This window comes from Stegodyphus dumicola, chromosome 2 (assembly GCF_044657685.1).
Source record: "Stegodyphus dumicola isolate Sdum_Otavi_A_Nest chromosome 2, ASM4465768v1".
In the NCBI taxonomy this organism is placed as follows: Eukaryota; Metazoa; Arthropoda; class Arachnida; order Araneae; family Eresidae; genus Stegodyphus; species Stegodyphus dumicola.
This window is the reverse complement of record NC_140769.1, coordinates 68565910-68589885: the sequence shown is the minus strand read 5'-3', so window position 1 is coordinate 68589885 and position 23976 is coordinate 68565910. Positions and strand designations below refer to the sequence as shown.

The 23976-nt window shown below is 32.9% G+C and overlaps 1 protein-coding gene across 2 annotated transcripts in view; it reads right to left on the bottom strand.

The window, feature by feature from the left end:
* LOC118203984 (protein singed-like) overlaps positions 1-23976 on the bottom strand; it is a 139210-nt gene that overhangs the window by 65254 nt on the left and 49980 nt on the right. For both annotated transcript variants that reach the window (XM_085810749.1, XM_085810750.1), the window contains exon 3: positions 19024-19477. In XM_085810749.1, the coding sequence (XP_085666875.1) occupies positions 19024-19477 (454 nt within the window). The remainder of the gene's footprint in view (positions 1-19023; positions 19478-23976) is intronic.

The following is a 23976-nucleotide window of genomic DNA, read 5'->3' as shown; positions in this document are numbered from 1 at the left end:
TTCTAAAGTTTTTTTTTTAATTAAAAGTAGATACCATCTAAGTATGTAATTTTATGCGATCGAAAACTTGATTTTGAAGTGAAATCTGAAGGCCAAATGAAAGTTAAGATTTCTGAAATTGTTTAAAAAATAATTTGATAAAGCGTACACATGCACAGATGTAAATTATATGAATTTTCATCTACATATCCCACACAGAAACTCACATATTTTCATTTTTCTTTTGAAACGCTATATATTGTGCTTTTTTGCACTGTTAGAATGCATGAACCCTTTCTGAATTTCATTTTTATATTTGTATGTATGTGAATATTCGACTTTTTTTATTGGGTTTAGATTGTGATATATAACATCTACAGCTTCGTTTTTATAAATACGCAGATGTGCTGATAATGCGATTCTTTTAGTTTGACAAATTATCGTCTTTTATAATATCAGCATAAACAATCAAAATAAACTCGAAACTAATTCAAATATTATCTGTAAAATATAATCTATTATCCGTCCATGGTCTAGTAAAATCTTTAGAAACGGGGTCAACAAAAATAATAAATAAAATTTATAAAATTCTCAGTTTTCTACATTTTTCCTCTTCTTTTTGACGGCACACAGCTGTGTTGATATTCTTTCAGACACTATGTCAAACAGTGGGAAAATCTATGATATCATGAGTCAATTTGTAGGGTTATTAGGTTATTTCGAAAGCAGGAGAGATAAAAAATGAGCAATGCCCTCGCCAGGAATCGAACCACGGACCTCCCGAATACGCGGCCAGCGTGCTGACCACTACATCATGCTAAGAAGGTGGGAGAAATATCTTATTATCTTATCTTATCAATTCAAACTTAATTTATTCACACCTATATTATAACAAACTTTCTTCACATATTAGCACCAACACCACCTTATCGTTCTTATTTCGGCTTCGTCTTCCTCTTCGATATTTCGACGCTTTGTTAATCACGGCAAAAAGAATAATTTATCATCTGTCAACCTTTCTGCGCTTAACAATATCAATGATCAGTTATTCACTTCATTCCAAACCTTACCAATAAGATGCACAGATAAAAAACTGCGAATTTTATCCAGAATGTTAACAGGTTTTCCCATCATTCCACTCTAAGAGCTTCACTACGATATGATGTACGAATAATCTGAAAAACATATAACTGGCATTTCAATCGCATCGATTCGAATTTTAAGTGTATTTTGCCCTATCACCGATTTCAGGTACTAAGACAAATATTTAGAAACATTACTTTTTCCGGTGCAGGAAACATGATAAATCAACTACACCTTCAACGGGATTTGAACCACGGGGATTTTTCACTTGCCAGCAGGAAGTGCTAACTGCTTGCACAATCAAAGCATGCTCAGGGAAATACAGTCACTCATTTTCTTCTATTTAAGCAGCGGCTGGGAAGAGGCAGAAGAAACAATCGATTAAATCCAGGAGATGACAAATTATCGTCCACCACGTTTTAGGAGGCGCCATTTTAGTAACCATTATGTGTTTTGGAGTAGGAAGCATGAAACATTCTCTGCGCCTTCCTCAAGATTTCAACCACGGATTTGACACTTGTGAGCTGGACATGCTAACAATCTTATATCATTTACACAGGATATACAATAATTCCTAAGAGGTGTTACCTAAAACAGTCGTAAACAACATAGTCTTTGAATAGCATGCATAACAATAAAACAATGACTTTTGAAACATCAAATTTTACTATACAGATAGTTTCACTCATGGGGGGGGGGAAATTCCGAAATTTTTCAGATTTTACATTACGCCCAAAGGAGCATTTTCTAAACGTTTTCTGTGCTACCTTTATATGTTGGATATCATATTCTTCGCGCTTAAAGCATAAAATTCAATTCAACAGCAATTTCGCAACATAATTTTTAAATGAGTTTATCTTAAGAAGTTCCGATACACAGTCTCGCGCGCTGGAGATAAAAATGCTTTTTCTGTACTACGTTGCCATTGCTCGCTTTGAAATCCTTGAGTATGTTAATCAGAAATTCGTTAAAGTCTTACAGAATATGAAATCGATAATAAAACAAATTACAAATTATAAATTTGGGCTTCCAGATGCCCATATTCCTAGTAGGATTACGCTATTCAAATATACGGTGGCTCTAGGTACCACCGTTTTATCACAATGCCAGAAACATACATACATTTATGCAGATTCTTTATTATTTAATTTTCTTAAATATAATACAGGGCGATAATATTTGGTAGCAACAATTTGAAAAGTGAAAAACGCTTCTAGTGAATCAAATCCCAAAACGAAATTAATAGTCCTTCTGAGCAAATTGCTCCTTTGGACTAAAAAAAAGTTTTTTCGCCTACAAGCCGGCAACATAGACACTTAATGAGATAGTTCATTTTACAGGAAAATATAAAGATCCCATTACATCTGACAAGTTAAGAACTTTTTAAAACCTAAAAAATGCACATGATAGAATTTTGTTTAGAATTGTGAGGTGCAGATTGCGCCCATTGTGCTGAGTGATTTCTACAGAATGTGCTTCTAATTGGTTTTGTTCAGAAATAAAATATAGTTAACATGTTAGTATATATACATATAAATGCTTACATTTTAAGTGTATTTAACTGCTCTTGTTTCCTGCATTTTATTTCAGAAATTTTCTGAATTAAATATATAAACATAATTTATAAATTTTATTATTCAATTAATTATGCGTACAGTCTTTTTTCCCTTTATACGTACAATGACCGCGTGGATAAGACAGTTGAAGACGGCTAGTCGACGCTGCGTATGACTCCTCACAAGTAGGCGAAGTGCATAGAGTGTTTCATACACTTCGCGTATTCGTGATCTCAAAAATCTAATTCTAGGTTGATGATCTCAAGATGAAAAATGAGTGAAAATTTCGTGCTAAAATAAGAGGATAAAAATCTGATGTATAAATAGCTAGATATTAGATTTTTAGATACTGTTTGTGATCGGAAAATGAGCAAAATTTACTATTTCAATGCACAAAATTCATAGTAAGCGTCAAAATATAGCACGTTGTAGCATTTCCTATTATCACTACAATACGAAATTAAAAAAAAAAAAAAAATATAGAGTTTAGCGACCTCAACAACTTCCTAACCTAGAAGTTTAGCAGGTAAACTCAAAGGCTTTTCTTATAGCGGCTTTTCTCCAATCAGTTAGATATATGTATATGATCCTATTAAGAACTTCCAACTACCCAAATCCCTTGTTCGTGTAAAGCGGACATTATAAATTTCGCCACGTGACCTAATTTTAGGTATCATTTCGAAAGGTGGTACGAGAGATAAGAGAAAAAAAATAAATGCTTCTTCTCGGAGTTTACACGCAGGAATACAGTTCTGGTCAAAAAGAGGAGTGTTTCTATAAAGACGCAAATTCTTTTTTGATCGGTGATATTAATTCGAAGCAATATCTCAGTGAAAAAATCTTTAATAAATAAATAAAAAAATGCTTTTCTCGACTCCTAAATTATGCTCTGACAATTAGTTCAAAAGGTATATTATGCAACGGTGATTTTTTTTTAGTTGATCATTAGATTAAACAAAACAGATGAGTATAATTCGTTAAAAGAAAGAAAACAACAAGTAAGAAATAAATAATGGCAATGGGTTCATTAAAACTGTCAAGACAGAAATAGCACAAATTAAAAAACGGCGGCCTTATAAGTAGATCAAAAAGAGGATCAATTAAAGGAATAACAAATTTTATACAGATATTTAGTTTTTTTCTACCTAAGAAAAGTTACAAAATTTTTCTTCAAAAATATGCCAAATCTATAAAGTAAAAAAAAAATTAATTGAAAAAAAGAAAGCGGATAGAAGACGGGGAGGAAAAAGAAAGATTAAATGAGAAAAAGATGAAACTGAGAACTTCCAGGCTAGAATGTTAATTATACTAAAGAAAACAGTGACAGGTGGTTTGCCTCATGTAAAAATACATTAGAATTTAAAAACTGAATCCTGCACAAAGGTAGTTAGAACAAAACATAAAAAATAAAGATATTTGGTGATGCAAATACTCTAAATTTCAAAATGCCCTTTCGTGAGTCGGTATTCATGAATTCTCATGAGGAAAGTATAAAATAATAAATAAATAGTTTAAAAAACCATACATATTTTCCTTGTAATATACATATATTAATTTAATGGGTAGAAAACGAAAGGATAAATAGAAATGAAGGAATTTAATTTTTGAAAACTGGGTCTCATAATGCAAGGAATTTTGAATCCTATTATAGAAAGATGCATCGTATTAAGCTCTGCTCTCGCAGTAGAAGACGATACATATTTTATGGGAAAATCAATACGATGATTATGGACTGGATGTATGGCATAAGATGAGCTACAGTAAAAATGATCGAAATGCATCACACCAGATATTTTTTAGAGTGCTAATTCAAAGTACAAGTTTGGCAAATGCAAAAAATTGCAGTTTTAATGACAAACTCTAATTCAAGAGATGGTTTTTTTAATTGAATGGAGTCATTAGCATACGTAAAGCTTAAGAAATTTGATAATTTAACTTTAAAGATCGCAAATTTTCTGAAACACTAAGAAAATGCTCTTGGTAAACCAATAAACCCATTGGAAACACTCAAACTAGCGTGCGTTTCACTAGCGTCTTCGGACGCACATGTTTAAAATTTTGCAACTTTTCATGAGAGAGGACGCTGTTTCGCCGAAAGAAATTATTCTGTATATTTATATTATGTAACTGTTGGTGCGCCGTGGCGTTTGCTGGTGATTAATGTTGTTGGTGTTTTCATTAAACTATAAACGAACAATGTATTCATCACTTCTTGTGTACCAAATCAAGATTAAATAACCACCGATGTAAACTAGTCGAAACCAGAGTAGCTTTCATAGAAGAATCATCAAATGTTTGTATTCGCTATTCGAAATTCGTATTATGTGATTCATAACACAAAAATGTATTTGACAGAATTAAAATTCCATGTAAAATCTGAAATCTGCTCTATGAGATCTGGAAATCAAAATCAGAATTCAAAAGAACTTTTTATTACCATTTCGATCGCAAACAGACATTTCAAATAGTTAATTAAATTGTTTTTTTATTTTCATTATCAATGTTATCTAAAATAAAATAAGAAATAGATCTGTGTTATGAGCAAAATGACAATGCTTTTTTTTTTCATTTTCCACATGATGAGTATGCAAAATCTCAGACAAAGTGCTATATTTCACTGCATTTTCGACATTTAATTTTCTGAAGATAATAGAGGTTCTACAAATGAAAATTAATAATTTTATGAATTCCCAAAATTGCAACGATTTGGAAATATTATTCCAGATGTATCGAAGAAAACTTAAATAATGGAAAAAATTCAATTTTTTTGCTCATTTCTTAATTTGTATGCATTCCTTTTCTGACTAATATAAGACGATCTAAATCTAATGAAGTCGACCGCATATAACTCCGACAAATGTTTCACTAGTGATCCATTTCAAGGAATATATCGTCTACTTAAAAAAGAATTACAGTCTTCCGGGCTGGAGATGAAAAGATTTTAATTTCTACAGTGTTGCCACTGCTCGCTTTGAAATTTTTGAGTTTTTTTAAACAAAAATTAATAGACAATAAAACAAATTCGAAATTCAGGCTTCAAGGTGCCCATGTTCGGATGGAGAACTAGGTTATTAAAATTTGATGACTCTATGTACCTCTTTTTTTTTCTATGTCCGTGAAACATACATACATTCATGTAGGTTTTTCATCATTTAGTTTCTTTAAATATAATACAGGCCGATAATATTTGCTAGCAACAATTAGAAAGTGATTCGAAGAAAAATGCCGTTTCGAGACTAATAGCCCTTCTGGGCTAACATCCATTTTTGGGGTAAAAGTCTACGCCTAAAACACAAATATAAAAGATGGTTCTTTTATGTTGTCATTTAGAGGTAGTGAAATGTGCCCGTTCAGATCAAAACAATCATCAAAAAGAATCAAGAGATAAAGGGTAAGAATTTTCCTTATAAGGATACTAAAAAACAAAGAACTAAAAAGCTTCTTGTTCTAATTTTAAATGAAAATTCCTGTACAATTTGACAGTAAGAAACAAACGAACCATTTCATTTGAAAGTGTCGCTAAACAAAAGTTGGATTTTTTTCAATTATTTAACTTCTTTGGATGACTGGTAAATTCATATTATCTGACCTTTAGGTAGCTTGAGTTCAAGGAAAACCAGGAACTTTGACCTGATAAATCTTTCCCGTTTCGAGTTACATCTGCCTGCTAAACAATTTTTTTTTTTTAAATTTATATATTTCAGGGTTACAAATTCTTGTTTTAATCACTATAACATCGAAATTTCCGTTGTTAGCATAAATACAGAATCAATAGAAGAATTTGGATTTTCTAGATTTGGTGTAGCTGTTTGAAAAAAAAATTTAAATTAAATAAGTGTTTTATCTTAAACTGTTCCAAGTAACTTGTCCAACTTAAATTATTTAAAGACAATTTTTGCTAACTGTTGTTATGGTGCAGTAGTCAGTATATCGATGTGGTATTCGATAGACAAAGTTTGATTCCAAGGCACTGTGTAATAGTTCTTAAACACCATGGGTTAGAGAATTCCTTTTAAAAGATCTGCAATTAGCAGAAACCCTAATCATAAACCACTAAGATTACTTTTATTAATTTTTCAAAAAGAAATCAAATAGAAAATAAAATCTAAATTTGACTAATAAAATCTAAAATTAAAAAGACATACGGAAAGCTTGGTAGAGCCGCTGACTATAGCAATTTAAGAATTACAGGAATAGTGAATTATTCCAAAAAATAGCTTCAAAACTTCTAATGTCTTTATAAACTTAGTTTCTTATTGAATTGCCCAAAATCATCGTATTAAGTTTCCTGAAGATGTAATTTTATTACTTTCTTCTATGAATTATTTATTGTGTAAAGTTCATTAAAAGTTTTACAATTTGAGCATGATAGAAAATTTCATAACCTATAAAACTGCTAAAACTAATACAGTGCTACGATTTCTGCTATTAAAATCTTACAAGATATACTGAGGCTATCTGAAGCTCGCTGATTTCTATGTGCTTTCTCTTCCTTGAAAGTAAGGGGGCCTTATGCTGTAGCCAAATCCTTCAGATACAATATGAGCAATGAAAAACACTGCACTTTTCCTGCATAATAGCGATAAATATTTTTTAAATGACAGAAAGTTAAAATTTATTTTCCGATCAAATTTCTGTATAAGCAATGAAGTATTTCGGAGAGAATCTGACATTAGTGACTGCACATGACTAATGTCTTTCACATTCTTACAGCCCGTTGTCGTTTGAACTTGAAGAATGTTTTGTAACCAACAAATTATTTATTTATTTTATATTCAAAACTCTCTTAACAAGGCAAAAATGCATTATTAGAAAATTTTTTGATAGTCATAGTCTACATATTAAGCCTCTTTTTACTGCTAAAACATTCTTAATGGTTTTTAATGATTAACTCTTTTGAAATGAAATAAATATTCAGGCCAGGTATATTAATGGTCAGGAGTTTCCTCTCAAGATCAACAATAAACAAATACTTTTAGAGACATTATTTGCTAGAAAGAAGCAATGGCTTATCTTGGCCTAAGAGTTCCAACGAAGTTATATACTGGCGCAGTTTGAATCTAATAAATAGCATTACAACTTATTCTCAGTAAGAATGTGTACAGTCTATAATTTTTTGATGTCAGGAAAGTGAAGAAATCTGCAATGCCCTCCCTGGGATTCAAACTCCGGACCTCTTGAACGCGTTGAGAGTGCTTACAGTTATACCTTGAAGACATACGGAAAGGTTGAAGACCCTATGTACTTATCCTTTTAAAGGGCGACTGCGGATAGCTGACTCAGTCGCCTGGTGGTGACGAATTATCGTCCACCACCTTTTAGTTTGGGCGCCACCTTTACAGTCACTTCAGAATGTATTTTTTTTTTTTTTTTCGAAATCTTGAAAATGAAGAAATCCGCAGTGCTATCTCCGGAATTCGAACTCGGGACCTCTCAAATACACGTGTTGAGCCTACAACCACGAAGATAGAAGGAAAGGTAGGAGTGTTTTAATTTATAAAACATTCTTTTTAAATTTTTGAAAAATATCCTCTGAATGCTGTAAACTGTTAATAAGTTAAACCGCAGGTTCAAGGACACTCTAAGGTATTTCTCCCGCCTTCCTAGCGAGCCTTCCTGGTGTAGTGGTCACTGAGACGGTATTTCAGAGGTCCGTGGTTCGATTCCCGGCGAAGGCGTTGCTAGTTTTTCATCTCTTCGGCTTTTTCCAATTAATCCTAATGCCTCTACAGTGGCGCCTGAACTAAAAGGGTGGTGGATGATGATTTCTCCCCACACAGGAATTGGCGATTGGGTTCCCCCAAAACCCCAGTCGCCCTTTAAAAGGGGGAGTATATAAGGTATTTCTCCCGCCTTCCTAGGGAGCCTTCGTGATTTAGTGGTCAGCACATTGATTCCTATATTCCTGATTCCTACACTGATTCTATTTCAGAGGTCCGTGGTTCGATTCCCGGCGAAGGCGTTGCTAATTTTTCAATCTCTTCGGCTTGCAAAAAATCCTAATGTCTCTACAACACAATCATGGCCTCATTATCACCAAGCTCCGGAAGGCTGGTACTTAAGACCTCAAGGTTAGGGGATTCCAAACCATCTCAAAAATTCACATAATCTTTTTTCCTTTTCTTGCAAAAACCAATTGAATTGAGAATAAGGACCCATGAAAGATGGCTAGACTATGCTCCTAGACAGGCTTAATTAAGTCCTAGATATAGTTGCCCTCAGTGGTAAATAATTACTAATTATTGTTGCAGTGAAAACTTTTGTAGTGCCTCGAGTAATTGTTTCAGTTTGATAGTTTTTATTTGAGTGGTATTACATTGGGTAGATTTGTTTTAGATAACACATAATTTTTGTGTTAATATTTTTCTGCACCTTCTAGTTTTTCTGTCAGCCATAAACAGCTTGCAAATTTGAATTTCGAATAGCGAACAAATTTGGAGTTAAAATAGAGAGTTGTGGCGACCCACTCGTGAGTAATCGCCACCTTTACTCGAATTAAATTTTTGATGAGTGGCCTTTACAGCCGGCTTTCTATCTTGGTGGAAAGAGAACTATAGCTTTAAAATCGGGTTCGAATCTCGGAGAAGGTATGGATGTTTGCAACTGTAGCACCTTTATGGAACGAAGGCATTAAATTCGAGTCGAAGTCTGCTCGAGAGATTGTATGTTAAGGGAAAAGGAATAGAAGACTCATATATCCCTATCCACGGGGGGAGGGAAGGAGCTGGTTTTTTTTTTTTTTTTTAAGACTTCTCTTCTATTTTTGTCAAAGGTTTGAGTTCTCTCCTCCAGAATCAGCATTCAAAGCTTCTGTATATATTACCTTATAAAGTAATAAAACGCAAATACATCATAAATGAGAGAGCAACATAAACGTTGTTGATGCAAGGTAACTGATGCAAGGTAATTAAATAAATTTCATGTCGCGCTCTTCCCATAGATGAAAAAAAAATTATTTAAATAAAGACCTAAATATTTCTAACTCATTGCGCGAAATAATCCATTACACGCTCAAGAGATTTCTCATGTGAATTTCTCTCACTGTTTTTTTTTTCCATTCGTTGGGAAAAGAGATACACTTTTAGTCGTGTTCTGCAAAACGGGTCAAAGAGGTAGCGCATGGAAAATCGAGATAAATGGAGCATTTAATGTAACATTGTTAAACGCTATTGTCTCTTTTGCTTAATAATCCCTTTTTACAGTGGAAGATTTCAGATGAGTTCATATCGTCGAAAGTGCACCTCCAGGCTGAAGATATAGTGATAGTTTATAGCTCCAGGAGATGGCGGGAAGGATATGCAGAGTTCTTACATGTTCAGGCAGACGTAGCTTGAAGCAAATAACGGAGAATCGATGAAGTTACTGAAAATCGAAATTGTTTTGCTGCTTCGTTTAATAGCTTGAGCGGAAGGCAATAGTACTTAATCTTTAGAATGACTTTCAGCACTTAATTCAAAATAGCTTTAGTTAGTGCTTCCTAATTTGCATGTAGGCAAAATTAATTGAATTTAAAATTAAATAAATTTTACGTACTTGAAATTAAATGCATTTTATGAAATTTAGAAAGACTCTGTAAAAGAGCATATTGCATATTGACCATGAAACCACTGATACACGGATAATTTATCTTTTCGATGTATTTTGACAAAAGCCGAATGGCTAAAGTTGCGAAGAAGAACTGGTAGTTCTTCCTGCATTCATTTCCCAGATGTTGAGCGGGATGGTTGATTGGGATTTTGCCATTTTATTGATGTGTAATATAAATATGAACTCGCTTTCTTTCGAACTCCATGAAGATATTTCTTCTGTTAGGCGGATAATCTTTCAGTATTTTGTTGTTCTTAACAAATTCCTCTTTTTAACATACCTAACATAAACAGTATGACAGAGTTAATTTCGCTGCGAAAAATGAGCTGTTATGATTCTCAAGTGAATTTTTTTAAAAACTAGAATACTAGACACTTTTCAGATTTATGTATTGAGACAGATCTGCGAGCAAACACAAGAATACAATGTTGATTTATTTTTATAGCTTTCTTTTATACTTGAAAGAATCATCATTTTCTAAAAAGAAAGCATTAAAATCTAATACAGAAGGAAGCAGTAAGTACATTTTGTTGATGATTTACTTGTTGGTCTATGTAATATCGAATGACTTTATCTTAACAAAATGTACGGAATTCAAAATAAGGTTTTGTATCAATTAACTAGTATATTTTACGTTCATTCAATTGAGTCTTTTTATATTTTTCCGCCAACATCTAACAGAATGTAAACTAGGTAAACTAAAACAGCATGATTATTATTTACTTAGTTAACAGTTACTGCTATTATTTACTAGTATTCAGGCTGTTCTCTTCTCTTGCGACAATTAGCATTTGAGCTGCAATGAAAGCCGTATTGGTAAACGTTAAATCCTGCACTTTCACCAATGAGGATTCTATTTTATCTCAATCACAAATTTATATGGTTTTATTTGGGTTTGGAGAGCAATTAGTTACGGATAATGTTAGTTTTTTTAGAGCCGAAAGTTGATCAAGTTTCACTTTGTATTATTTGGACACACATTAAACTATTGCTTAAAACAAATTCTAGTGCAACTTAAAGCAGTCCTTTATAAAGATCTTGTGTACAGGATATTATGAATTTAGCTTACTTGTTAAGAGAGGTGGGGTCTTAGAAATGAAGAAGGAAGGAGAAATAATTTAGATTCATTGCAATAGCAAATATGAAGAGATGAGAAGACAACAGCATTAGCGATTTTACATGATGGTGAGGTCTCTTACCATGTGCATAGCAAAGTTCAGGGTATCACAAATTCTAGCTTTCCTGGAGAGTTGTTTGTTAATCCTCTGAAAGTAATTTAAGGAGTTCCAGCTTCTAGATTGTTTTAATATCAGTTTATAAAATCCACAAGTTGTAGAAACGTTTTAAGTCCGGGTAATTACAAATTCAAAAAAATTCCCAAAATGAATTTTGTTGTGTTTGCTTCTTAATGTATTCCTAATTGATTTCCCAAAACAGATCAACCAGGTAGCGCATGCGTAACAGAGATAAATGAAATCTTTAACATAATGCTGTTAAACGTTTCTGTCTTTCGCTTAATAATCTGTTAATACACCGGAAAGTTTTAGAAGAGTTCATACTGTCGAAAGTGCATCTTCGAATGAGTGGCGAAGATGTAATGACAGTTCTTAGCTTCGGGGGGAGAATGGAAGGAAGTGTTCTGATAAGCTTAAGGAGATACAGCTTTAAACAATTAAAAAAACTTTAAAATGTTGCTGTAAAGCGTCAGCTCAATCGTAGTAAACTGAATACCGGAATAAACGACACATATTTTGTTTTTGTGTTTATCAGTGCACGTAAAAATTATGTTTAAATCGTATAAAATGCATTGCAGTTTATAAAATTATAACCTTCTTCAGTTTTCTTGATAGTTGTATGCGTTCTCTGGAGTAACAATTTTAATTTTTTTCGCGACTTAGGCAACTAACTCGACGCTCGACATATAATTCTCAACCTCCGACGACTCTCTGAAATACATAATTTTTAATTTTTGGTTTATAATGAAAAGCTCGCACTATTAATAGTACTAATTGCAGTTATAAATATTATATGCATGAAGCTGCTACAGTATACGTATTCGGGTCATTTTATTTACATTTTTCCACATACCATTTCCCCTCGACTTGCAGTCTGCATTCTAATAAAGCCATCGTGAATTTAAAATTTTGTAGGGGAAAAAAATACATCTACGCTTAATGTACTGATTATTATAACTGCCTGATGTTCTTTTAATGTGAATTTACTCTTATATGTATTATCTATAGTTGGGCAAAATCATCTAACGCAAAGGCAGCTGTATACTAAAATTATGCGAAAATCATGTAATTTATTGAGTACTGTAATGAAAGTGCAAAGCAATATATTTGCACATACAGCAGACAACTGAAAGGACATTTGGATAAGCTGAAAACACGTTTGACACTGAATTTAAATTAAAGAATTGTGAAGGATGAAAAAAAAAGATATCAGTTTTTACCCGATAAGATATGACAATAAAAAATCACCGATAAAAGACACTACGATTTTAACACTTCAGCTTGATGAGACATGGCTTATTCAGGAAGATATGAAGCACTACATTTTCTTCCTTTCTTTCATATATATATGTTAGATAAAAAATATGTAAACATAAATTATAATTTATATTAGCAATAGCCCCTTAATTCCTCTTTTCATTTTTGTACTTACCATGTGCATAGCAAAGTTCAGGGTATCACAAATTCTAGCTTTCCTGGAGAGTTGTTTGTTGAAATCTCTAAAAAATAGTAATAATTTTTTCTAAACTGTGCCATTCAAAAACTAACCTGCAATATCATGTGCATTGCGTACAGCTCACCGTTCACGAACAGCTCACCATGGCCAATCATTGTTTGAAATTTAAACAAAGTTTCCAAATCTTACATATAGGCCTTGCTGAAATGCGCATTCATCTTCCTACTATCACTTGCCTTGCGAGTGCGTGTCTCACGGCTGTGCTATACTGTCCATTGTGTGTATAAAAATTTGTGATGTGTATAAAAATTTGTGATGTGCTTGTTACGCCCATACTGTTGGAAAAAGGAGTATATGTGTCAGAATAATAAAATTATGTGTCTTGTTATATACAAAGTATTCAACGTCTGCAAGTTTCTTCTTTTAATACGCAATTACGACGTCACATTATCTATAAACATCGGCTATAATTACAATTATTTGTGTCTCCTCTCCTCAGGTCATCACTAATAACAGAGTTATCCCATTCTATATATATTTCTCTGTAGTAAGAAAAAGCATCCTATTATCTGTCAGACAAAATATTTGTTAGTCTAGTTTCACACACCATATTTATCTCACGAAAAAAGATCAAAGTGGAAGATTTACATTGTAAAGAGAAGTAAAATGGAAGAGAAGTAAATTTACACTGAAAAGTCTGAACCCTGTAAAAGCCTGAAAATAGAAAATAGTTAAATTTACGATAGAAAGCTGTTAATGCAGATTATTTTGACAGAATTGTTTTCTAACGGAAATATGATTTTCTAAGTGCCGAAAATGCTATATTGTTTCAACATAGATGATATACTATTAGGCATACTTAATTTAAATATAAAGGTTATTTTTTCATATATTTGTTTATAAATGCTGTCTAAGGATGCATAAATAATGTCAGTTGTGCAAGTAATGCACGTTAAGCAACAGTGCTTCTTTGTTGTTAGAAAAACTAGCAGACCACTTTTCCTGATTTTCGGGTTACTACCACAATTTACATATTGTTAAATTTCCAGTTTTATAATTCTATATCAGAACTGTTGATATTTCACATTAACAGGATAACTAACTTAATGCCTTCAAATTATAACAATACATTATTTAGAACAAACTAAGCAATTTAAAAGTAATGTACGCACTGTTTAATAATATTATCGTTATTTACAGCATGAGTATTGTAACCATTAGTTTTATTTATTTATTTTTTTAAATAGGAGGCATGAAAAATGTGAAATGCCCTCACCGGCACTCGAAACTGGACCTCTAGCATACGCGCTGAGTGTGCTACTGTTACACCACAAAGGCATGCTGGAAAAAGGGAGAAAATATTTTATATACTCCACCTTTTAATGGGCTACTGGGGATTAGGTGACCCAGTCACCAAATCATGGTGGTGACAAAGTATTGTCCACCAGCTTTTAGTTCGAGCGCCATTTGTAGCGTCATTAGGGTTTTTGAAGCAGGAGACATGAAAATTTAGCAATACCCTCACCTGGACTAGAACATGGACCTCTCGAATACGCACCGAATGTACTACCGGTTACACCACGAAGGCATGTTGGAAGGAGGGAAAAATACCATATAATATAATCGGGTGTGCTGCGTTAACCATGAGGCCGATTATTATCGGCCAGGAGGGTTGCAGAATACTCGTAAACTAACCGTATAATATAATTAACGGAAGAGTTTTCTAACGCCATGTATTATGCACTTTTGCTGCAGAATTTTACTCATAGCAACAACTTAATACAGCTTATTTACTTATTTTTGCCATATTTTTACATTAAGTAACATAACATGCAAGAAGATTTTTTATTACCCTCAATCTAAAGAGCGTAAAGTCATTAATCTTTCCGAAGAACGTAATGTTAAACATGTATAAGAAACATCACAGTTCGTCAAAACTTCACACTTAGGAGGAAACGAAGTGCAGCAAAAATATACACTCTCATCATTAAAAATAATTTAAAACATCATTTATTTTACAACGCAGGAGAAAGATGCTAATGTCTAGAGAAAAAGAATTGACTCTCTCAACAAAGAATAATTTTCAATAGAACGCGACAGTTCGATGAGACATGAACAGAAAGGATTAGCGATAAGCTATTCCCGCGTTCGGCCATCCGTAACCGTAACGGTTAACGATACTATGTTCAAGTCCCAATAAGAGGTCAGAGACAAACATTAACAAAAAAAGTTATAAAAAATACAGAGAGAAGATGCGACTTTTTTTTCCTCCTGTCGTATTTCATTTAATTTATCTCGCGGTCTTCTCGTAACATTTTCTTCACGACCGCAAGGAACTACGATCAAAACCTAAAAAAGTTTCAAAAAGTCCCAGGTCACAGAAAAAAAAAAAAAAAATACCGTCGTAGATAATATTGACATTTAAACGCTCTGATTCTCCATTTCGAATGTTTTCATCCAATGGGTATCAGCGTAACTTGGATGAGAACACTTAAAATAAAATTCGCGAAAAGAATGGCTTATGAGTAATCATTCTGATGGCGAGAACAACGATCATCTGAAGCAGCAAATGGAATCATGCCGAACGCAAACAGAATATGAATGTAGTTCCTTAAAATAGACTTGTGTGGAATATGGCAAAAGGATATAATATAAGGAATATAAGAAGTGTGGAATATGGCAAATAAATGATTTGGATTCAGATGTATTCCAAGCCAAAATTTTCACACATATTTTGATAACAATGGAAACTTCAAAACTAAGTTTATATATTTTCTTCACTTAAGCCTGCTCTGCAAAACCCATAACTTCTACAGAATCATTCCTTGCATAATAAAATGCATTACTGATGGAGCATTATTGATTTTACATAATAAAAATATCACATGATTCCTCTATTTGATTTAATGGTTAGTGAACTACCTATCTGAAATCCCCCTTCCAAATTTAATGCTAATATTTCGCATCCGTTTGAAGTTTTGATAAACAATCATTGATCTTATATTCAAAAAATATAAAATTCCTGCGCTTTTATCACAAAATATGTTTTCCTCTGTTAATTTATTATCATTTAAAAATAGAGACTTTTTGCCTCAGAACATTTTAAGGCATTCAAATGTATCGATGCATGCCGATAGCATTTTTTGGCATTTATGATATTTTGATATTTTTTAGGAACTTTTTGAATTTCGAAGCAGCATTAATGGATACATAGAGATACTGGAAACAATAACATAAAAATTATTATTAAGATGATCCACTTTATTATTAAGAGTAGCAAAATATATATTATATTTCTGAAATATTTGATAATTTATTTTAAGTGGAAAACCTCAACTCATTTTGAAAGAAGAAGGAAGTTATACCCTTTTTTCTGATATATAATCTCTAAATTGAAAATTCTTGCTTAATCTCTTGAGATAGTTCGAACAGTCCAAAAGAAAAAGGGAAGCCTGAAAAGACAATCGGACATTCGGACTAGGAAACATTAAAAATTAATTGTGCCTTCTCCGGAATTCGGACCCCGGATCTTCCACTTTCCAGTGAATTGTGGGCTACAACAGCTAACAGGGGAGAAGGCGATAACTCCTTACATTTCTCTCTCTTAGCAGTGGGATTCGGACCCCAGATCTTCTACTTTCAAGTGAATTGTCGGCTACAACAGCTAACAGGGGAGAAGGCGATGATTCCTTACATTTCTGTCACTTAGCAGCGGGATTCGGACCCCAGACTTTCCACTTTCCACTACAACATCACACAAGGGAAGAGATGATAATTCCTTACATTTCTTTCCCTTTAAGGGCATCTAAAGACAGGCACGAGAAGAATTAGGCCAAATCCAAGCAATGGTGAATCATTCTCTTCCATAAATTAGTTTGGATGCCACTAAAGAGACCATTTAAAATGGTGGACAGGATTCGAGTCACTGATCTTTCATTTGTCAGCTGTAGGTGCTGCTCTCTTACACCTAAAAAGCACATGATAATTCTTTAAAAATTTCAGGGAAAATCGGTTCCAGAGTTTTATATGGAAACATTAGTGGTAGCCTTTTATATGCAAAGTATTTTTATTACACGTTAACTTTTTATACGAGTTTTCGGGATCTAAAACACTATATAAAACCAGAATTAGGTGCATTGCAAATGCTGAATTACTTATACGAAGTAAGAATGTTGATGTAACATTAATGGATATTGAACATTAAAACTTATTTGGCATAAATAATCAGCGAAGCACAAAAGAAACCTGCGCAGCTAATGGTAGGCGATTAAAGACAATGAAATGGTGATTTAACGAAAGATCACATGAAAGGAAAATTACCTCTACTACTAATGTAAGTTACTTTCTTTTTCATTGTTCTAAAGAAACACGGTGTACGTCTTAAATTCTAATGCACAATATCTTAAAAAAAAAGCAAAACTATATGGAATACAATAATCGTAATGGTTACGTGGCATTAGCGCATCGATGATAAAAATGGTGGGTACTGTTCTGTTATCAGGACCAGATTCAGAAATGTATGTATGCAGATAGCTATGGATGTATGTGTTCATGCATACAAATATATATGTAGGTACGTACGTATATGTATATATACACACACGTATACACACATACATACATATACACATGCATACATACATTTTTGAATCTGGTCCCAATAACAGAAGACAACCAAACAGTGTTATAACGGCACAATAACAAATAAAGTATTTCGTAAGGTAGTGGTTAGCAATAATTTCTTTTACTACGTTTAAATTCTTCTCATTTTCCGTAAAACGGAAGCAAATTTAGTAATGCAATATTGCATGGGATTCTGCGACATGGACATTCGGTTAATATTCTATACTCATTGCAACCCTTCCAATAAGTGCGGTAGTTCTACATTGCTTTCACTCCACATACGAGTAGCTTGATTTCAAATCCCGAGTAGTGCTTGGACATTTATTAAAAGGATCTTTGCAGAATGGAATTAGAAATCCTTCGGTATGAAGTTCTTATGAGAGAATGCCAGCAAAAGGAGGATATAGGAGATGTTTGGATTCCACGCTTAAGTGTTTTTAATCAACAGTGTGATGGAATTGGGCAAAGTCATATTATCATTATTAGTTTATTTCAGCAAACAAGTATAGATACGACCACCTGTAGATATACATGAGTTTTAGTAATGTGACTAGAAATAAGCAAAAACAGTAACTTACTATGAATATCTTCGTGTTGGAGCTCCCCCCATTTTACTGCGTTTTATGGATGAACATGACGAAAATAAAATATATGTAGCTCGTTCTGGAAGAACACTTTAAATACGCACTGCTTCTGAAATACACATACACTATTGAATGAAAGTGAAATGATAAAAACCATATATTTCAATTATTAATTCACGTTAATCATTTCAGAAAACGTGGAATTAACTATGCTGTAAGCGAAACTGTTGTTAAAAACATATACTATAAAAGAAACTGAATAACAATCTGTATAATATGGACCATTCATATGTTTTGAAAAATGTGACAAACGTTACGGAACGCATGTAAATACTGGGACGGTTTTGTTGCGATTAGTGGAAACAATATTTGCTTTAATAATTTTGTAGTAAATGATGTGTAGTGCCGGTGCGACGAAGTTATGAAACTTCGTCGATGAAATGACCGATGTTGAAAACCAGGTACTGTGTCCGGATGGCTGTGAATCAAGGTTCAGAACTTGCAATGAAAAATTTAACAGACATTCATAATGCTTGAAGTGCATGGTCATCATTTGATAGGCTAAAGTGAATTTTATCATGAAGAGATACAGAGTTTCATATTTGGAGAACCTGTCTGCAACAATATTCAGTGCATCAGACAGCTTCACAAAAGTGGAAACCTAACTGAAAATTGAATCCAAAGTTTTAGTAGATTTTTTTTCCAGGAAGAAAACATAACATAGAAAGCATGTAGAAAAACGTCATTTGAAGCTTTCATGTGCATTTAGCAAAAATTAATGAGCTTTCTTTTTAATGTGATCCCTACAGCAATGTTGAAGAGATAACGATCTTAATGTTACTTAAACTTTTTTAATCAGTTGGCTTAAATATGGTTAAAAAATTACAATTAATTATGCATTGAAACACGTAAAAACTTACCTTGTTTTACAGAAACATATTTTCCGTTAAAGGCAACAAAAGCGGCTTGTGGAACAGAATCCTCCAGGAAAAACAATTCATCTTTGGTGACAGTTTGAGATCTTGTCTTAAGGACAGCGCGGCTGCCTAAAGGAGCTATATATCGACCTACAGAGTCTCTCAGGGCTAGATATCCTGCATGGAACTCCAGCGTGAATAAGGTTTCAGGAACCAGAGTGTCAGAGAGCCTGCCATCGTGACGAAGGTACTTATCATTGCAGGTATGAATGGCATAACGTCCATCATGGAACTCAAGAGTGAAAAGAGTATCTTCTCCCCAAGGAGTGTTAGCGTCCACGTGGATTTCTTCATGGTCGGTAGAAAGACGTGCATAGCGCCTGCGACCCACACTTCGGATGTTCACCTGAGGTCGAGCTGCCAAGTGGACAGTCCATAGTTCAGAAGGGCCAGGAACCTAATGGATTAATAATGAAAGTAAATGATTGTGTTAAGGATATTTTTACTGTATGTAAGTTACCTTGAGATTGGAAAAACATTTAAAAAGGACTAAATATTAAAATAGCGCAATTATTTTGCTAGCATTATTTTGCAAAAATGATGTTTTACAATAATAAATTTGTAGTTGCATTTATGTAGGATTACATGAAAAAGGTGATTAAAATGAGGCTGGTGTAAATATGAGACATTGTCTAATTCAATATAAATGGCATAATATACACTGCTGAATAGTGAAATTACGCAAAGAAGAAAAGTTGTAAGGTTATGCAAATTATAAGTACTATAGTTGTTGCTAAGAAGTAAAAATGATTAAAATTTTAAACACCTAGCCCCAGTACGTGACAGTACATGTGCGAAGGGATTAAATGATATAATTTTTCACTCCAGCAGATCGCTGAGCATTTAGCCGAAATGGGGATAGTAAGGCGTGCATCAAGTTTTGTTTATATTTTATCGTAATTTAAAAGCAAAATTAGAATATTATTTCAAAAAATACTTGGAATGAAAGTGACACTGGTGAAACATTGTTCAAGAAACTAGAAATACTATTTTTAAACTACATATCAGGCTCTGTAAATTTACAACACTAGAGGTTTTTTACTTATAACACGCTCTTTTAGGTAGTAAGATGGTTATCATTACGCTAAAGGACACAAGCTCGAATCTATGACAAGACATTGAAGTTTGTGACTGTATTTCATTGGAATATAGGTAATCCAAACCTGCCTATTCTAAACTATTTTCTAGTGGCTGATGTTAAGGAAGAAGTAAGAGATGGGCATCCTTTGAGATGGGAAGGTACAAGAGCCCAAAAATTTAAGAATACGAGAGTCTTGGATTTCGTCCTCCATGGTGCATCATAATTAATTTCTAAGCTCACTTCTATTGTTTTCAACAGATTTTAAACTTGTATAAGATTGTATTCAACTGATATAAATTTCTGTTTGATTTAAAAAATCCAATTTTAATTATTTCTTAAAATGGTAGAGTTCCTAATAGTGACAAATTAAGTCCTTTAATCTAAAAACCCGTCATCTATATCAGTCAATCAACGCCTTTTTTCCTTCCCTTTTCTTTATTTAAGACAATTTTTGAAAAGTTGCCGGAATTTGCTAAATTACATTAGAAATTCCAAAGCATTTACTTTAGTTGATTAATAAAGGCAAATCACGCAATACTTCATTTGGAAGATTATTATTCGATCTATCGGATGGTGCGAGCATAGAAATTCTACAATGATTAGTCGGATCATTAAGAAAGTATATGAAAGAAAATTTAATATTAAATTAAAAATATTTACATCAAGTTTTCAAGAAAATATTGAACTTATATTATTGAATAATACTTGCGTTATTAAATTTTAATCCAAAATAAATATATGTGCAGAACTGCATGAAAATTGCCTAAAAATAATCAAAAATAACTTCAAGATTTAGTCCTAACAAGAAACAAATAATGAAATCAAGCTAAAATTATATAAAAATGCTGTATACCAAAACGATCCTCTGCGATATGCATTGTACATTGTTCTATGTATTCTCATGATAAAAAGAAAATAAACATGAAAATTTCTTTTAACACACACACACAAAACAAAACAAAACAAAACAAAACTATATTCAGTTTTGAAACAAATTGGTGCGGAATATCATGCATTATAAACATAATTTTTATGCAAATGTTGAAGAATGTTCGCTCGTTAGAAGGGGATCAAAAGTTAATTTCATCATTGACTCAAAGCAATTAAACAAAGAGAGGAGCTAATATAAAACAATATAAAACTTTTCTGAGCAATTTACTTTAAAAATTGGCCATATAATTTTTCCTGCCTTCCATGTAATAAATTCTTCATCGTTTATTTTGCATTTTTTGTGGTTTTAGTTTGTTTAAGTCATTAAAAATTTTCAACCAGAAGATTAAGATCAGCATGAGTCTCATCTTACCTCCCGTAGATGATCACCTTATAAAGCATATCTAATGGGTATCTAATGCTAATGGTGTTGATACTTCTTGGCCGAATGATATAAAAAGAAATTTTAGACTCTTGCTTAATTAGCCAATAAGGAAGGCTGAGTTTTCTGACCTGCCTAATGGAATTTTGTCTCGGGAAGGTAATTTTTTAAATTTCTCTCAGTATACGTCTGAAATGTTTTCTTCGTTTACGCTGCTTAATTGAACAAGCAACATTTGTAGACATACTTCGAAAATCTTTTTCTAAAAATTTCGTTTTGTCACTGCTTTTTATTTATTCGTATTTAACACGTTTACGCGGGGGCCAATTTTTACGTTCTTAGGTAAGTAAAGAAAGCTAAGCCAAACTTTATACAACTTCCTTTAATTGTATTCAAACATTAACATTGATCAATGATTATGATGAAGTAACAGCTCGGAACAGAAGGAAATAGACATTCTGAATATATTTGTAAGATTCTCACTAGTGTATTCCTCAGTTACTGTAGAAAGTGACGAATCTTAAGAACTAGTTAGCGAATAATCGTTTAAGTTCGTGTAACAAGAAACAACAAGATGGAGGGGTAACTAACCCTTTATTATTCCAATAAGATTTAACAAAACTCCTTCTTGGAGTGTACAATAAAAGTTGACACTTGGGACTAAAAAATAACTTAAAACTAAGATTAAAAAATAACTTAAAACTAAACTTAAAAGACTAAAAAATAACTTAAAACTAAGATTTACTAAAGAAATATAGCCGAAGCTATCAAGATTCTAATCGAGTGTGCCCTTAACTCTATTTGACTACGAAGCTTATTAAGGGCCTAAGTACGGCCGAGCGTAATAACAGCTTTGAGAGAGAGAGAGAATAGCCAAAAGGCAAACGCTCGCAAATCAAAAACTCTGAATCTCTCTAACTCTGCAAGTAGACTTCGCGGTTTAAATACCTTTCCTCCTCATTAAGTATTGGCCCACCAGCGGCCGAGCGGTAAAGTCGCTGAACACTGATAATTCGGTCCGAGGTTCGAATCCCACGAACGGGCTGGCTGCACGGGTGTTTTCGTGGTTTTCCCCATGTGTAACGTGTATACGAGCCAGTTTTCCTTAGAAAGTCCTCCACGAAGGCATCCCTCCCCTTAGGCAGACAGCCCTAGTGTGCTTTGCCATAATTAAATACACCACACCACAGCACCTCATTAAGTATTCAGAATGATTCCAAAACTACGTTCTGGCCGGAAGTAGTAAGTTGAAGTTAAGAATTTGGCAGGAAAGGAACTTTAACTTAAAATTTAACTGTTAATAAAATTAACATAATCCTTACATATTAATTGTTTAGAAATTAGTTTTCCCAGGAGGAAAGAATAAAGTCTTAAAATTTGTAGACTGTAAAGTTTAAAATTAGACATTCACACCAAGGCTAAATTACTCATTTTTCATAATGATGATTTTCCTGTTGAATCTCATTGAAATGATGATGAAATAATTTTGAAAATATAAGGATTAACCTATAATATTATAAAATTTCTCATCTTGGAAGTAAATGGTTTTCATTGTCATCGTCGAAGATTCATATCCACTCTTCACGGCTCATTAGACACTTCTATGAAAATTGAAGGTATTTCCGGCAGTCGTGCCTCAAGAAATGAAACAATACAGCATACTAATTGTCTAATTTTCTTTTCTAGCAAATCTTAATTTATTAATCAGGTTCAAAAAGAGATAAAGCATTGCCAAATTAATATTTTTTTTAATTTAAAAATTTTTCCATTTATGGAACTATATTCTTTTATTTCACAAATCTGTGACTCTTAGAGATATATCTGGAAAAAACATGTGTTCTGGAAAAACATTAAATATTTCTTGAACGGTTGGCCATAACTTTGTTGCTTTAGTTTAAGAAAGGAATCAAATGAGAAAGGTTCGACGAAAGTTTTCTAAGACTACCAATTTTGGTTAAGTGACATGTTTTAAAAATATATGGAATTTAAATTCATTAACGGACTTTCCACAATGTAAATTGTAGATTAATAAGCTGTGCTTTTATGAAAATTATTTTTCTGAATGGCATTTTGCTCCTACAATGTTCGAATTAAAAAATTAAATTTCAGACTTCCTTTCTTTTTTTTCTAAAAATTTGGCATTGCATCTGAAGGTCTACCTTCATTTAATTCATTGCTTAAACTTGAATCGTGAGTTCACTACAAACTGCTTGAGACTGTTAGCAATGCAATCGTTTTGAAGTACTTTGTACAAGGGCCACAATAATAAAAAGCCATGATTGTTAATGCGAAAACTTCTAATTACATTTTCAAACCAATTTTCTTTCAAAATTTATTCATATGTTCATTTTTAGCAGCCTATAAAAGAAAGATACCCATCTGGAAAACTTACGAGATTCTGAAGCGGTAACTTATTGCAGAATATATAGTCTTACAATCTAAGCAAACGAATACGTTGAAAACTTTTAATCCAGAATAATTACATTTCCTCCTGGCCAACCAG